This window comes from Anomalospiza imberbis, chromosome 1 (genome assembly GCF_031753505.1).
Source record: "Anomalospiza imberbis isolate Cuckoo-Finch-1a 21T00152 chromosome 1, ASM3175350v1, whole genome shotgun sequence".
Taxonomy (NCBI): Eukaryota; Metazoa; Chordata; class Aves; order Passeriformes; family Viduidae; genus Anomalospiza; species Anomalospiza imberbis.
In genome coordinates, this window is record NC_089681.1 from 97519678 (window position 1) to 97538224 (window position 18547).

The 18547-nt window shown below is 41.6% G+C and overlaps 1 protein-coding gene across 8 annotated transcripts in view; it reads right to left on the reverse strand.

The window, feature by feature from the left end:
• ITGA9 (integrin subunit alpha 9) overlaps positions 1-18547 on the reverse strand; it is a 265797-nt gene that overhangs the window by 145616 nt on the left and 101634 nt on the right. For all 8 annotated transcript variants that reach the window (XM_068201244.1, XM_068201235.1, XM_068201190.1 and 5 more), the window contains one exon: positions 3317-3466. In XM_068201244.1, coding sequence (XP_068057345.1) covers positions 3317-3466 — 150 coding nt within the window. The remainder of the gene's footprint in view (positions 1-3316; positions 3467-18547) is intronic.

The following is an 18547-nucleotide window of genomic DNA, read 5'->3' on the forward strand; positions in this document are numbered from 1 at the left end:
CCCAGCCCCACAACCCCATTCGCCCCAGAGCTCTGTGTCTGACCCTGTCATGTCCCCATTGGTCACCCCGGTCCACAACACTCCCTCATAGCCTGCCCCAGTGAGCGAGGGGGGCTTCTTCCTCCCTCAGCCCGCCCCCTATAAAACCCCACTCCCTCCTTTGTTCGGGGCCATTTTGCCCACGTGGAGCTGGGGAGTGAGTCGTGCTTCTCCGTCGCAGCTCCATGCAACAATAAAAAGTTCTCCAGCCAACCACACGGACAGAGTGGAAAATTCCTTCCCTCTTTGCTTCGCCCTTCGTGTGCGGCAGCAGAATGCGGCCAGCCCACCCCAGTGCACAGAATGCCACAGTGCCCGGACCATGCAGCGCCCCAGGTCCCACTGAGAGAAACAGCGCCTTTAGCCAGGCACTCTGGAGCTGTGCGGGACTGGGAAAAGGAATGCAACGCTGCAGTGACGCCCAGACGTGGGGCCACAGTCAATGGAGCCACTGGTGCAGGCGGAGATTCACTGCGAAGCAACCCAAAGCCGTGGGGAGAGCCGCCGCTGCTGCTGCGCTGCCAACCAGCAAGCATCGCCGCCCAGCTGAGCAGGCGGCGGTCTGTGCTGGAACAGTGCTTCATGCCAGACTGAAAACGGGAGTGTAGACTCCCCGAAGTAAGTCAGTGAAGTCTCCTCCACCCCCGAGGGAAGCACACGGTGTTTTCCCCGCGTGGGAATGGAAGCGCAACTTTTCACAGCCACAGAAAGCCAAAGAGAAGACGCTTCTCAGGAGCTGAGGACCCTGGTGGCAGTTTTGTTTGTGGAGATTCAGGTTTGGTGAGTATTAGTCGCAGGGACAGGGCCAGCTAATGCTCTCCTTCACGTGGGTGGGCTTACCGCATTCCCAGAGTGAGGGGACGCATAGTGCACAACGCGAGCGATAGCTGCCAGGGTCTTTCGCCTTTTTTGGGTTTTTTTCCGCTTTTCCTCCACCCAGGGGTGAGGTGGTGTGGGTGGAAATAGCGTGGGGACCATGTGCTAACCACCCAACAGAAGGAATTCTATTCCCAGGTTAAGGGAATCCTATAGGTGAAGGGCCCCTTCCCCAAAAGTTCTGTTAAAAATTTTGTTCCGTGGCTGTGCTTTTCCTTCCCCCACATAACCATGGAGGATGCTCATAAAAAGGAGTTCTGGGAGCGTGTAGGGGCAAAGTTAGCGGAGGGAATTGAGCGCATGGATCCCTCTGTGAAAGACTGCTTCCCTAAGCTCCATCTATTAATTTGGGAGGTTGTAAAAGCGGAGTCCGTGCAGGACGCGACCTGGGAGGGGAAAAAGCCATCGGACAGAACTATTATTCCTCCTGAACCCGTTTGCCCACCTTCTTCTCCTACCCGGTTTTCCCTTAACCAGGGTGAGCAGGGGGGAGTACTCCACCGCTCTAAGGCGCAGGGCAGCTCCACAAATGTGGACCCTGCTTCTGGCTCCCCCCAGCCCCCCGGTGCCCCCGCCTCAGCGAAATTAGTCACTTCACTGAGGAGCCGACCCCAAACCCCTTTCCAACCCCTTTTTCCCAGTTAAAAATCCCAGTTTTGGCGCTATCCTGTGCAGTTCTGTGTCCCTGAATCCCTTTCTTTGTTCCCCTGAGGAAGCTGCGGCCACGTGGTCTGTGCCTTTGTCTTCCCAAGATGGAAGATGGCCACATGGGAAAGCTGCTTCTTCCCACAATCCTTTTCTCCCCTTTGTCCCTGCCTTTGACCCAACCCCCTCCTGCTTCCCTCTGGGTGTGGGCACCGCCCACTCAAGGCATCAGGTTGCTAGCCCTCCCCCTGTTCCCCCTTGGGTGGGCATTCCCTCCTCGCAAGCCCTGCCTGGCGTGTCACCAGCCCCGCCCTCTCCCAAGCGGGAGGGCTCTATCATCTCCACCCCACTGTCCCTAGAAGAGGATTATCCCTGTCCTGTCCCTCGCACCCTGCCCCCATTCCAGTTTTCTCAAGAACTTAAGTCTTTGAGGACCCCAGCACCATGCCTTGAGGCTACTTTATAAGGGCTTTGTCACAATGACTGCCACACTAACTCTGAAGCTCTTGTCACATCCTTGGCTGAAAGCACACTTGCCAGCATAGGCAGTGTCAAAATTCTTTTCTTACTAATCTAATTGAACAACATCTGGAAAACAAATGAAAAGGGATTGTTAAACTGGTTCGCTCCCATCCAAATTGCAAAAGAAAGCAAGTCAGAGAAATTCCCAGAGTATTTTTGTTCCTGCTTTATAACCTCAGCATTTAGGTATTTTAACATTGATCTGAGACTCACCTACAGGGCAAGATGTGACCTTTTGAGTTTAAGCCCACTAATAAAAGATACAAGAAGCTTTGTTCATGTAACACTCAGGTTTACAGCAGTGTTAAAGTTCCAAAGTTCTCCACAAATTTCCATCATATTGTTGCAACAACACAAAATTTATATACACAACAGACCCACAATCTCTCTTCATAAAAACAAGTAATTCTTGAATGCATCTTTCATTCATAAATTTATAAAAATAAAGCATACTTGAATAAAAATTCATGCCTCTAAAGTGCAAGGATTATAACCAAATACAGTTCAAAGCACTTGATTATATAGTGAAGCAAATAAAATGTTTTAGTTACTTTTTAATAAGTAGTATCCAGGGACCTTATCAGCAGAATCAGAAAGCAATTCTACAGATGATGATGCTATCATATCAATAGAAAATGAATTTCTTAAGGTTAAAAAAACAGATCTAACCATCTACTTCAGACAGACTTCTCACAGCTAAAAAAAGGGGAGGGGAGGGAAATGAAACCATCCTATTTTAGCATTCCATGTCCTACAATAACAGCAGGAGTAGGTTTCCCTTGACACATGACTGGATGTGTGAAGTCCTCAAGAAAAGCGGATAGTTCAGTCAGGCAAATTTTTTGTTCTTCTGCCCACTGTTTTCCCCTCAGACAATTCCCATGTCTCCTTCTGCACTAACAAAGTCTTAACCTGGAAAGAAGGCCAGGACCAAGCCTTTACAGGAGCCTCCTACATTAAGGGAAGAACCAGAAAGAGTAGGACCTTTCTTATCTTTCACTTCCCAGCACAAACACCCTTAAACAAGAAAGTGACCTCACATTGTGCTGCCCAGCCTTGGAGGTACAAGCCTTTACTACGTCACAGAGAAGCACTGAAGTTAGCAATAGTAAAGATTGTACAAAAAGGCTACTGTGTGCAAATGACCCAGAGCTTGGCAATCCACTTTTAGAGCCAACTCTGTTGCAAGTTCAGCCACAGGCCTTCTTGGGAAATAATGTAGTCGAAATCTGACCTGATTCCTTTGTGCTATCTTTTGTCCTTTCTTCCAGCGAAGAATGGGCTTCAGAGCAGTTAGTTCCTTGTCCTCTTTTTCTATCGCATGTTCCCCAAGACTGTATGAAGCTTCAAATACAATTGGAGAGATGACGTCCTTGACTCTTTTCTGTACAAGAAGACAAACACATATTTCACCTATGCATATAGCCAAGCAAGTTTCTATCTACAACAATTATACATTCAATTAAACAAGATCATTTAATTAAGTATGCAATTAAACCAGATTCAACAGTGCAGACAGGTTTCTCTACTTCCTTCATCTTTCTCCAGGTCAAACAGGAATAAGCACATCACAATAAACAAGTCAGAAGCTTAAATTTTTTTTAAAAGTTATTATTTTGAGATATAGTCTTCAATAAACGAAAGCAGTAGAATATTTTGCCCACCTATAAATCAAGTGGTTTTCAATTAAAATATTTTCTTAAAAAAACAGAGAGCAATTAAATTATTCCTGCAAAAGCAAAGATCAAATAATCTTCATCTCTGGGGTTTTAAAATCCTAGACTTTGACTGAGATTACCTCCAGTGAACTCCACTCATTAAAATAACAGAAAACTCCATATTCCCTTGTTTTACAATATCAAATGAATGGATGAGTAAAGGTACTAATGTGGCTATAAAATAGGATTACAGACATACAGGGGCAAGAAAATCCATCTTCCAGTATGTTTCTCAAAGCGAAATTTACCATTTCCTCCATCCTCAGCACAGCAACATTCACTTTGTAAAAGAAGAAAGTTTTTCAGTTTCTTTATTTGCGTATTGTAGACTTCATACCAGATGTATAGAATGGTGCCATATTATCTGGCTGATGAGACAAAAGGATCACCTTTTCTTGTTGCTGGAGCCCAAGCCATAAAATTAATACCATTTGTCACAACATGCAATGCCTAAATCCAGATTGCTGTGCCAGGACAAAGTGCTCATTGAGTTCTGTTCAGTCCTGACTTCAAAATCCAACTTACCAGAAGACTTAAGTGCAAATGCTCTACCTTTTCATAGGAAAACATTCCTCTTAAATTTTAGTTACTTAAAAACATAGCATTAATTCAGCACTGATGAAATTGAGGCAATAAATAAATCCATAATTAAGCACATCAAACCTTCAGATAGACCAGCTCTCAATTTTGCCTTGCACTGGTTAGTGGGTTTCTCTGAACATAGTCCACCAACCGCAAGAAGAAATTGCAATGCCTTTAAAATTAACATCTTCCAGATGTGGGAAACCTGGGTACTAACTGCCATTCAGACCACCCTGTTTGATCTGTTTCAACACAACCGTTTGCTCTCTTCAATATGTTGACTGTCCACAGATCTTTGAAGTCAAAAATTAGCAACTAACCAAATTCCCAAATCATTGGTTAGTTGGATGAACAATAGCAAATATCAGGCGGGATGACATTTACCCTCTTGCACCTTCAGCTAGCCCTTAAATTCCCGACCATAATATGAATGTCCACCAGTACTCTGAAGTTTAGACTGCACATTGCTTGGAGCGATTTGTGCTTTTTTGGTAAAGACCACTGATCAACAACAGATATAGCAGCAGTAGTGATAGCTTGACCTCTTTCCAGTGCCATAAAAAGGACTATGCATGATCTGCAGCACTGTTAATCCTCTCATCAGAAGAGATACTCATGCCTGCAGCCCCTTTCTCAGTCCTATTCCCAGGGTAGGCATTGTACCATACTGAGACTACTAAGTAACAACACTACAACTCACAGAAGCTGGTAGCTTTGCTCTCACAGAAAATCAAGTGTATTAACTTAAGTAAGGATTGTTATCAGCCTACATGACCTATACAGAGAAACAAGACTATAAAAGAGCATGCCATACAGCAACAGTCAAACACAAATCATCAGGCAAATTGCCACCTAATCCAACTGTACACAACCAACTATGTAAACACAGAACAATAAAAATGCATGCAGTGGGTTAAATTCAAATCCAAATCCACCAACTCTTTTTGAAATTTTATTTATGCAGTATGGTAAGAATAAGTACTTAATCTACTTAATCTAAGTACTTCTACATGTTTTAATATGGTCTTGCAGGGTTCAGTCCAATGCCCTTTAAAGTCAAAAGGTATGTTTCCTATTGACTTTGATGAACATTGGAGTGCACCTTTGTTTCTTGGTGTTCTACTTGATTTTACTAGTGAAATTGTGACTTCTCCACCACTACAGCCCTGGGAAATACATTTCACAGACTCATTGATCTTTATGTAAGAATAAAATTATGAATGCCCAGTTATTAATTTTGCCACATGTTCCCTTCTGCTCACAATCCTTCAAAAACTAAGGCAACAGTCTGTGGCATTTGTTCTCAGTAAGACAGAGACAAGACAGTTCTGTATCACAGGTACACCACAGACTGTCTGGGATATGAACACATAAAGAGAATCAGTTTCTTTCATTTTCAGTCTACCCAAATGTATTGCTTCCTGTGTTGAATCATATATTGATGACACAGTCTGCAGATAGCTTTTAAGTATTCCTGATGTCCAAGAAGAAGTCAAAAGATTCAATGCAAATAAGGTTTGAGATGGACTGATATATCCTTCAAATCAAGGAAACTGTACATTTTTTGTATAAGTTGCATGACCCTAATGAACTGGACTTGTCAAGGGATATGATGTCCACAAGCAGCTTCGACATGTAATCACCATTTGACACCACAAGGCTGCTATGCTGTGGAAGTGGTATAGGCTAAATACATTTCTGAGCCCTGAAAAATGAAACCTGGCAAATCATAGCATATGGACAGCACAGCTTCAGTTATTGAAAAAAGTCTTGAAGGACACTACAATGAGTGTAACATACGAGGAGTTCCAATTATATACAGAAACAACTATGCAACTAAGGTTTAATAAGTAACAGCAATAAATACTTAATCTGTACAGAATGGAGTCACTGAACTGGTGCAAGTTTTCACCATGCCTGAATTGGAAAGCTTACCCTAGCAAAAGGCTTGCAATCTCCTCTCACAGAACAATAATCTCAAATAAATTTTTGAATGTTGTGGCAGTAACTGTACATGGCCACATATTCCTTTTTTTCTCTCTGATTTAGCAGAGCAGAAGAAAGCAAGAAAGCAAAGCCTCTGCCATTTATGACTGTACTTCTGTTTGACTTTAGTACCAAAAAGTCTTAAAAATCTGAAAAGTAATGAAAGAGCAATGATCAAACATCACATCTGCGATTCAGAACATAATTTCCAACTGAAAATGGAGTGTGATAACTGTAAGAAATAATTTTGTCACTTTCAATAGACATGGATTAAGGAACATCATAACAACACACAAATGTAGAGTCCAACAACCTAAAGGCACAATGTCTTGGCAGGCAGCCACTGCCTTTTACAACCTTAACTTTAGACTACCAAGAACCCACACACATCAGGAATTCAAGCAAATTTGGCTGGAGCAAGACAGAGTTTTAGTCAAGGGATAGGATTTTCAGCAGCAGCATCTGAAGAAATGCATATAATCATCAACATAACTTCTACAGTTGCTTGGTGCTTTTGTTCATGTTTTTCTGGAGTTTCTCTTTTCTTTCTCTGTGGGAAAGTTCTCTGACCTGTCTGGCCTTTTTCCTACTCTCTCTGACTTGATCCTTAGGATTTTAACCCATGCATGAATTCCAGAGCTTTAACTAAATTCAGCACAGCTTTTCAGTACTTCTGAGAATTAAGTTCTGTTCAGTTAAATGACAGAGAATGAATTCCAGAACCTGTTTTTTAAAGCACACAGATTGAAACTTTTAGTCTAAATGTATTTCTTTCAAGTACTAAATAAGCACTAAAATTAGACCAGGAATTTTTACAGGCTCAAATACACAGAATAAATTTGACAATCCTAATTTACCAGACAACATATTTATGCTGCAAAATGTATGAAAGACACTATGCTAATGCTAATCCAGCAAAAAACTTTAATCATCTCACAGGTCACAGTGTCAAGAGATAAACAGTTCCCTGGCCAGTGATCTCGAAAATTACTCAAATTCCCACCAGCCTTCAGAAACAAAAGCCACAATCACTGCTGTAGGTCTTAATAAACATACATTATAGCTTATGAGCCAGTACGATGACAATGCTTGACTTTAAAATGAACTGTCTTCTCCTGTTATCTCAGTCTCCCTCTCTAAACTGTGAGTCATCCAGGCTGCAAGGCTTAAAAGCCATGCAATGCAATAAGAATATTAATTAGACAAATTGGCTTTTAACTTCAAGACAAATTTTCATTCATTTCAAATTAATGAATGTGTACATGTCATTCTAGTACCCGGAAAAGAATAAGGAGCTTCTTAACTTCCTTGCCCTGGTCCTTGCAACTCTTACCAACTCTAAGATTAGATACCTTGGTGATAAGTCCTAGTGCAAGTTAATACTTTCAGCCTCCTACTATGCAAAAGAATAAAAACTTTTGTCCTCACAAGAGCTTTCCTCTGTCCTCTGCTTACTTTGATAAAGATATTCTAGGACTTCTAATAAATTATTTCAGACTAGCATAATTTTAGAGTTGATATGTCCTCACTGAAAGGCATACATAACATGATCATGGCAAAATCAGCTAGAAAAGATCTAGTTTTCATTACAAACAAGTTGGAGATTCTTTAATACATGTCTTTTTTAAGGTTTTAGGATGTTACTGTAGTTAAGAGGAGAAAAAAAACAACTGCAACCTCTTTTCCAGAGAAGACACAGAATGAAAAGTTTACTTGCTTGGTAAAAGCTCATTTACAAAGTTACAGGTGAATTTTTTGTCAAATTAATAGTATATGAAGGGAATCAGAGGCCTGATATTTCAATCATACATGCTACTGTTTTAAGATCTTGTGACAGCTACAATTCAACAAGTAGGTGAACAGACATGGTTGCTAAACTTAACTATTACAAGACTTCTGAAGAATCTCAAAATTTAGAACAGGAAAAAAAAAAAAAGGCAAATTATTTGCAGAGTGTCACACACCCTAAGGTTATTTAGGGTTAGCATTCGAAAGAATGGGAGTGCTTGCTTTATTCTCTTCCTAAATGCTTTACTCCAGCACACAACTGCTTCCATTAGGTCAGCAACTCCTCTTGACACACACACTGAAAAGTGGACAGATGTCCTGGAGAAAGAAAAATCAAATCCTAAATCTAGTTAAATAAACACCAGGTACCTGGGAGCCTGTATGCATTGAGAAAACACCCTAAGACACTGAATGAAGAGCTGGAAGTCAAAACCCTAGTCAAAGCCTAGTACAGTCTCACTGTGAGTCTAAATGCTCACCATCCTTGTGCACCTGGATTCCTGCTATCAGCTGGTGAGTCATAAAGGTATTACTGATGTGGACATAGGAGAAATTGCAATCAATAGTGCAAACATTCCATGTCAAAGGTTACAAAGGCTCAGGAATAATATAGTATGGATAATCCTCTCATGGTAATCAGTCAGTACAGTTACTCCCTGCCATTCCAAAGTCAGTATTATGTATTAGTGATCTCAGATCTTGATTTTCCAGCTCTGGACTAAAATGCATTATGGCAATATAGTTTCATGTACTTTTTACACATTTGAATGTCAGCTTTTGCCACCGTGCCTGCCCTGAAGCTCCCTGGCTTTGCCTGCCCAGCCAAGGCACAGTCAGCAGCAGGGGACACTCCCCTGTTTCTCTATGAGATTCGGGGAGCAGTTAAGACAGAGCGCTTTGCTGTCTGTCTTGGAAGGAGGAGAGGTGGTGTCCGAGGAGGTCATGAGGGAGTTGACTCAAGGCCGGGGAAAAAGTCTCAAGTTTAATCCAAGCTCCGAGGAGCTACGAATGCCATTGTCCCGACAGCCAAAAGTGCTCTCGAGGCTTTCGCAATCATCTTAAATACCCGGGCAGTAACCAGGGGGAAGGGATGCCCACCACCCAATGGGGGGATTCGGGGGAGTGGAAGGCAGAGGGACAGACAGACACACAAACCAATGGGGGAAGTTCAAGGGAGGGACCCCTGGCCCTCGTCCACTCACTCGATGCCCCAGGTGGAAGATTCTGGGAGAGTGGGATGAGGAGCCGAGTGATGGACAGGGTACCAGGGAGGGGACAGAGGAATGTCTGAGCATTTTCAGGGAGATTGGCATTGAGGGAAAGGCAAGAAAGCTAGGGGTGGAACCATTGGGAGAAAATGAGGGGTAAAGGGGCAAACCATTACAGAACTGTTACAGAGATATAAAAACACAATAAACAAGCTCTTTTACTGGATCTACTATTTTCAGTAGTATTTTTCTTACCCATTCCCTTTCTCTCTTTTAAAGTTCACTTTCAGACTTTCATTGGGGCTTTTTAGATGAAAAATACAGAAAATTCCTTGACTATCTACATTACTCCCCTTTGAAGAAAACAGACCTGCTGGGTTAAAATGCCCAGCTTTTTCCTGGTACCAGGCAAAGCACAAGCAATCTGCAATATATGACAAGACACCTGCAATACTAACACACAAAAATACAAATCCTTAGAAAGCCCAGGAGCTGATGGGTATTTATGAAATGAAGATGCGAACTTATGTGAGCAAAGAGAACCCAAGAAGGAGGAATAGGGGCAACAATTCCACCTTTTACCTATTTTGTTCTCTTTCTGAAAATATAATATATTTCAGCAGGGAATAGTGTACAGAATAGACACAGTAATTAAATCTAGACTCTTCCTGCACATATGTAACTTATCATATACTCCTTTTTTTTCCACTGGAGTTTTCACATATCATTTACCGCTGACACAATGTTTTATCAAAACAAAGCTTTAAAGAGATTTCCTTTAAAGGTGTCTTAAACTGCACTGATTGGAGAATAAGAGTTAGTTCATCTACCTGATTCCTTTTATGCAGCATTTCCCTCCAACCCTGATTGAGAAGTCAAACACAGGACGGCTGTGTACGAAGCTGTTAGAGGAGAAGAGGTTTAGGATCCTTGGCCCCTGAGTCATCATGTATGATAAAAGGTCTGCTAGAAGATCAGAACAATGGATCTGGAACACACCAATAGACCTGGATAAGTGTTGTTGACTTCGTGGTTAATTTCAGCATTCATATACTGTATTTTCTTGTTCCCTATCTTGCTTTCTTCTTATACTGTATTTGCTTGTTCACTGTCTTGCTTTCTTCCTATACACATCTAGATAAAACCAGTTGTGTGTATGTGTCATCCAACAAACTTTCAGTGCAAAATCTCCCACACAAGCTGTCCTCAGAGCCAAGGACTGGGGTGACAACTGACTCTCCTAGCCCCTTCCTGAGGCCATAGCCCACAGGGGTGGTCAGGAGCCCTCCTTGCTGGTCCTATGCCCCTTTTGCTGCATGTGGTATTTCAGACTGAAGCCATAATGCAGCTCAGCAGCTGATACCTGCTGTTTGACACTGAATGGCACTGTGCTCCTCAGTCTTTCCCTGAGTTCTATCTGTTTCTTCACAGCCATGAGCAAACCTCTGACCTTCTCTGTAAGAGAAAGCAGACATCCTTCCTTAATTCTCATGATGGTTTTCCTTCTTTCTCTTTAAAAAAATAAGGCATAAGCATCTGGGCACATTTTAGGAGCCAACAGCAAAGTAATCAAAAGGCTTCTCCCAGAATGTCTGTGCAGGACACAGGAGAAGGACATGCTCTTCTCCTCAGTGTTGCCTACTGACCATCTCAGAAAGTACCTGACTAAATACCTGCTCCCTTTTGAAGGTGCCTGTCACTCCTCAGGGAAAATAACCACCTAAGACAGGTTTATATGAATTGAGGCAGGATTCCCCACCCCTTCATGCATATGAGGTGGTTTAAGAATGGTATTCCCCAATTTAGTGTTCTCACTGAATCACTTCAAAAGATGCACTGCTTGCTTACTCTCCTCTTTCTCTCCTTCTCCCTCATGCAGTGGGCTGGAAAGGAGAACCAGAGGCCCAAAAGGGCTCAGATGAGAACAATTTACTGGAAACAGCAAGGAAATAAAACAATGAACAGTAGCAGCAACAATACAAATATGTACAAGAAAGAGGCGAATGATTCATCTGCTTACCATGAGGAAAACCCCCAACAATAGCCAACCACTCTCTCTGACACGTTATGTAACCCAGAAAAGGGACCGCTTTCCTGTTACTGGAAAATTACATGAGCTGGTATAGAATAACCTCCAAGTTCCAGCCATGCCCCTTGTGGCCACTGCTAAAATTAACAGTCTGGGCTGGTACCAGAACAGGGTCCTGGGCACATTTTCTCTCACACTGTCTTAACGCATATCTATGTCATATCCAGCAGGTCACCTTACCATCAGTAGGTCAAACATCTATGGACGAGATTATCCTGCTACATTCCCTAGAATTGCAATGGATTTGTTTGAGAAAAGCATCAATCTGTACCAAGTGACAGATGTACAGATGTCACTTCAGTTTGAACCCTGGTATCTCAAATGGTCCAGGTGGCTGAAAATCTGCTAGAAGAGTCAAGAGGCAGTGGATAGAAAGACTGGATTGCTCTGGAACATCACAGTAGCAGTGGAAAATATATTTAGATAGATACTTCATTTTAACAATTTTTTTCCTCAATTGAAGGCCTAACAATATGATTCTTATGATTCTTTCAAAGCTGTTGTTACAAAAAAGCATTTCATCAATACAGCTTTGTAAAAAACACATGTATGTATGAAACAAGAAAACATTCTAGTTAAGCCCAGTTTCCTGTAAAAATGTACAGGAAAAAGTAGCAGCATTGTGCCAGGATTCAAAGTAAGCAGAATCATCCTGAGTAGAAGAGGATAGTAAAATATGAAAGAAGGTTAACATCAGTGTTTTTACTGACAGTTAATGTAGTAAAATAGAAGTGATAGAAATGGTCCTTGGAAGTCTTGTAAAGAAAACAACATACTATTCAGCATGCCTTCCTGTCTTGCATGCATCTGAAAGAGAAAGGCAGTGTACATAAGAAGAATAATGTTCCTACAGTTTGATTTACAAACTATTGAGATGAGAACAGACTACTTATGAAATCTAGAGGTATTTACACACAAAAATATAAATCCTTCTTTGGTAACAGGAGAATACATAGAACACAATGGGAATCTAGGAGGAGTGTTGCTGTAGTGGTATGACCGGGCTGAATACCAGGTGCCCACCAAAGCCATTCTATCACTACCCTCCTCAGCTAGACAGGGGAGTGGTATGATAAAAGGTTAATGAGCTGAGATAAGGACAAGGACATCTAATGATACCCAAGGATAAGGAGTCACTGATTACCATCATGGGCAAAACAGACTAGACTTGGGGAAATAAACTGAATTTATTTCCAACCAAATTCAGAGCAGGATAATGAGAAATAAATCTTAAAAACACATTTTTCCCATCTCTCCCTCCTTCCCAAGCTCTACCTCCTCCACCAAAGTGACACAGGGAGATGGGGGAGGGGGGTTATGGTCAGTTCATTATGTGTTGTTTCTGCTGCTACTCAGGTAGAGGAGTCCTTCCCTTACTCCAGCATGGGGTCCCTCCTGTGGGAGACAGCTCTCAGTGAACTTCTGCAGCATGAGTCCTTCATACAAGCTACAGTTCTTCACTAACTGCTCCAAGATGTCTTCCTTCAAGGGGGTGCAGTCCTGCAAGAACAGGCTGCGCCAGCATGGGTAGCCCATGGAGTGACAAGTCATACCAAGAAAACTGCTTTTGTCTCTATGGTCTGTAGGTCCCTGCCACAAGCCTGCTAAAGTACAGGCTTGCCCACAGCACCACAACCTTCTTTTGGGCAATTCCTGCTTCAGCATAGGTCTACTCCATGGGCTGCAGGGGGATCTCTTCATCCCTGCAGTCCTTCATGAGCTGCAGCTGCACAAGGGGCTCCACCATGATCTTCACATGGGGCTGCAGGGGACTCTCAGCTCCAGTGCCTGAAGCACATCTTACCCCTCCTTCTCCACTCAAGTCGGTGTCTGCATAGCTGTTGCTGTCTCATATTCTCACTCTTCTCTTCTCTGAGCACAATTACATCTGCTCAGTAACCTTCTTCTTCTTAAATATGTTATCACAGAGGTGTTACCATCGTCTGTGATTGGTTTGGCCTTGGCCAGAAGCTGGTCCGTCTTGGAATCAATTGACATTAGCTCTGTTGGACGTGGGGAAGCTTCCAGTAGCTTCTGGAGAACCCCTGCAGTCCCCATGCTACCACAACCTGGCCATGCAAACCCAATACAGTTGTAATAACGTGACCCAAGTCTATTCTTGCACTATTAAACAGAGGATTTATTAGTCTAATCCTCTTCCAAGCAGAATTTAAAATCAATACAAGTAAAAGGAAAGAGTGTTACAATCGTCTGCTTTGTCACATGAATTTAAAAACGTGAACAGAGCTTATCTGTGATTTCAGCTTTTATGTTTAATATCAATTCATGTTTCATATCCTAGGGATCTACTAGCAGACTTCTGAAACTAGGACCCACAGGTTGAGCTCTTTACTCCCCTATGCCATGGCTTCTCTACAGACACAAGCTGTGATATATGAAGAGGGTGAGGGAACCATATTATTCTGGAAGCAATATTTGTCTCTAAAGATGACAAATTCCCATTCACTATTTGTAACGCTCTAACTAATAGAATTAATATTATTAACCAAGAAGAAGTGTTAAAGGAAACTTACCCATTACACAGCACAAGCATTATGCATGGTGCCAGGGACATTTTCCTAGCCTCTAGTTCTCCTGTTCTGCACATACCTACATATCAGTATGCTACCAATCACCTCAGAAATACCCTGTCTCCATGTCCTCTTCCTCCCCACCACTTTTCTCCTCTTCTTTCATTCTCCTCTGATCATCCAGACAGCATTTTGCTAACACTCTCCCCTCTTCAGTCTCTGAGCTTCAGCTCACAACTTACACGAAACCAAAAGGAAAAACAGGAAAGAATCAGTACATCAGTACTTCAGAAACCTTATGGTCATTTTAGTCCATTTAGAGCTGAATTCACAAATTAATAGCAAGCTTGCCATTCCTTTCAACAATGGCAAGGCTTTTCTCCCTGTTTCATAGATCATTCAAGAAGAGGCAGAAGCCTCCTGCTTAGAAGCCACATCAGCAAATACAGCTGCCCATCTCTCAGATGGCTGGGCTAGAGGATATTATACAATGACAAAGGGAGACTCTTTATCCCCATGAACAAGAGCAGAATGAACAAGTGTTTCTCAGGGGAACCAAGGAAAATCAAAACTTTCCCTTCAAGTTCAGTGGACTTTAAAAACAAACAAGGCAAATATTTCCACAAATAAGTGGAAAGCAGTTCCTCAGATCAAAATTGAGAGCTCTGCTCTGAAGCTGGAGATGCATTCACGGAGAACAGAAAAAATGGCATTTTACAACAGCAACACTGCATGAACTGCAATAAGGTTTTAAACTAATATGATTAGGTGCAGGTATTACCACTTTACTCATCTCCTTTGATTACATGTTCTCCTTTGAGTACTTTTGATTATTTTATACATTATCCAGTGGGTCAAGTGTGTTTATCCTAACAGCAGTACTTTGTTAAATCCCCATCTCTCTGTTCCACAACATGTAAAATTCTGGTAACAACACAAATTTGTGGCCTTCCTGGAAGACTACTCTAGATGATATATAGTAACTCTAAATGGATATGCTGTGATGTATTGGAACAACAGAAGAGATTTCAGCAAAGCTGGGAAAGGGCTGAATTAGCCTCTTCCCAACCACAGGCCCTGACAGCTAAATACACACAAATCCTTGGGGAGAGGTCTGAAAGAGATTCTAACCAGTAGGAGTCATAAGGAGAAAGTATCAAAAGAAGTGAGGGGTGGGGAAACGATGGGGGCAGGGGGCATTGGGGATTGGCTTATTGTTTTATAATTCGGTTTTCAGGGAAGATATAACAAAAAGTCATTAAAATATACGTTTATCTGCACTAGATATTATCTTGCATGTAGAGGTGTAAAATAATCTTCATCTGTCCAGACTGCTCTCCTTGGGTCTTTGGGTATCTCAAAAAAAATCACTTTTCTCCTCCTGATTATAATAATTTATATGGTACCTTGAGCACAATATAGACATTTTGTGAAGGGCTGTGATACAAAATGACATCCTCTGTATAAAGCAACCCATTAAAAACCAAGAGACAATCCTGTGGAGAAAGGCATCTTCTCAGGTCTAAGGCATAAGGTGACTGGAACCAGTTGCATTGTGCCAAAACTACCTCTGACACTGACCATGGCAGAAGTGCTAAGGGAAAAGAGCCCTTTGTTGCCCTTCAGTTTGAGTCTATGTAGCATAGGAACACTGCCCTTGGGTATCTAAGTTTTCAAAGGCTGAGGGCTCAGCAACACCAAGATTGGGAGCAGTTTTGGTAACAGCATCAACCACAATAAATATACTCGCCCTAGCTATCACACTAGGTCAAAACTGATGTTATTTCATGTTCAGAAGTGAAGCCTTTCCTTAATTTTCCTTCTGAATGAACTTCGGAACATATTTTTCCAGGGTCTGATCATTTTCAAATTGACTGTAATGCAGTGCTGAAATAAGAGCAGATCAGAGAACCATAAGTGCATAGGAGGAAAAATACAAGACAGTGCAAGGAGCAACTGCAGATTGCTCTAAGTGCATCAGAAGCATGGTACTCAGAGCTTCGGAAAGACAAAGTGAAGGGGAGATGGAGAAGAAAAGGATATCAAGGCTACAGACCAGGATGACAGAGCTTTGACCCTACAAGCAGCACATACCAAATCCTAAACATCACCACCAGCAACTTCTAAATGCTTTGTCATACTTAAGGAAAATAGCTGTGTAGGGAGCTTCAGTAGTACACACAGTCAGACAAAAGAATCACAGATCTGGAGTGTCTATCAGATTCCCTGCACAGCCTGCTCAAGCACAAACTGAGCTTTGCCTTGGCTTGGACACATAACACCAGGAATGTGTTTTATTCACCAAACTGTGCTGTGAGGATAATGAATACAAACTGACATGAACAAGTTGCAATATTTTGAACTTTATCTCATTTCCTGTATTATTTGTTCAAAAATTGTATCTTCACTCCCAGACATGAAGCACATTCTGCCATTTTTATCCCACTGGCTGTGGGATTTTGTCATATCTCTGCTTTGGTACTGTTTCAAAACTCCTGTACAGAGAAACTGCTTTCCTATAATTTGTCTCTATTTTATCAACAGAAAAGTCTTAGAAAAAGATATTTTGGTATTAATAATACTTTAAATTATCCCCTCTTAAAAATAAATTATCCTAAGAGGCAGTAATAGACCGTATCATTTACTCTACCTTCTTGTATGTCCCAGACATTACAATTTATTTGTTAATCTTTCACCACATTAAGTAATTTGTTTAGCTACAGTGTATTTTCCAGGAACACATATAGTTAGGTCCTACAGTAACCCCTCCTGAATTTAAAAGGTCCTGGGTCTGGCTTCTTTAAATATACATGACATCACATTTCAGTCACAGGTTTCTGTCACACCTTTCTCTACTAGATTACAAATAGCTACTTAGGTGCCTCTTGGCCTTCATTAAAATAAAAATGCTGTGATTAGCTCAAATTTCTAAGTGAAGCCTTCCCTTGCAACAACATCATCTAAGCAGGAAGCATCTCATCAGTGAACACACAATTCTACCCCCAGCCAAAGTAATAACCTATACAGAAGACGACCCACTCCAAGGCACTATTCTCGCAGTACGTACACCCAAAAACCTCACTGCTTCTTTTTGCCAACCGTCATGCTGAGAAGTCATGTTCAATTGTTGGTCTGCTATGACCCTGAAATCTTTCTCAAGGTCCATGCTTTGCAGAAGACAAGCCTGTCTTAGGGTGATTCATCATGATATTGTACCCATAATCATCTGTGCCCAAAAATTGTTACGGTATCTTTAAGACCCTGTATCCAGGAACCTCTTGTATCTATGTGTGTGGAGGCTGCTTGTGCACAAGAATTTGTGTGGTATTTATGCCGGTGACTACTTAATCTTTGCTTAGGCTTATTTTTTAGGGTTTTTTTCCTTGGCTCAGAGAAGCTGCAGTAGCAATCTCTGAGCTGCCTTGAGGATGAATTCCACAGCTGCCTGCCGGAAAAAAAAATGGGGGCATTGCCCTGGCAGAAGTGGAGCAGAGACGCCCCATTCCAACTCAAGCTGTTGTTAAATGTGCCAAGCTGGGGAGAGGAAGACACCGAGTGGCTCCAGACCAGCTGCTTCACCTGCCACACTGTCTGTGTGATGCCTCGCAGAGGGGAGGAGTTCAGTGCTGGACAAGCCATCAGGTCTTCGTCCGCTGCTGGAACTGCTCCATGAAGCTCCTGCCTTCCCAAGATGGAGCTTGGTGCAGTCTTGTATGCCATATTGGGAACAGGTATTTCCAGAATTCTGGGTTTCTCTTTGTTCCAGTGGGTTGGTATCTGGAACAGTTTGATATGTAGCAGTAATTTACCTTTTTTTCCCCCCTCCCTATTGGCATTCTGTTTGTTAATAAACCAGGGTTTTTTCCACTTTCAATTATTAGTATTAATTTCTTATTGGTGGAATGGGATTGTTGAAACCTTAAAGTAGACAACTCATTCCAAAATGTTTTCCTTTGAATTGTCTCAAACCATCACAATGCCCCTTCTCCTTCTTTGTAGGTAGAATGCAGAGTCTTTGTTCCTGGATGAGTGATCTCATACTTAAATAGATTAAAATAAACTTTACTTAAGAGGTTCAGCATAGTAGACTATTCTAAGCACTTTATAAAAAAGTCCCTATCCTCCCCTTTTAACCAAGTATTTTTGTGTTATCTGCAAAATTTGGAAGTAATTTTGTATTTATTTTCAGATTTAATAACTAATTTTAAGCTTTCTACTGATCTCTGTAGAACATAATTAGAAATAACCCACTTAATAACCCTACACTGACATCTCCTTTCTACATCAGTCTGCTAAATATTAACTTTTATATATACAAATTTTGTGCAATCTTTTTTTATCTCTTTTTAAATCATAGTGCCTATAATGTTAAGTGAAATTGCAATCCCCTAAAATTCTATCACAATCTTCACTACCTTCACTGATCAGCTACCTTCACTGATGAAAACTCATTAATTCATTACTGAGGGTTTTTTTTTTAAATCAAGTTGGTTTTGTTCCTTTAATTTCTTGAGCATGACATAATTGCATTTCCATTATATTGTTTATACGATGATGTCAATC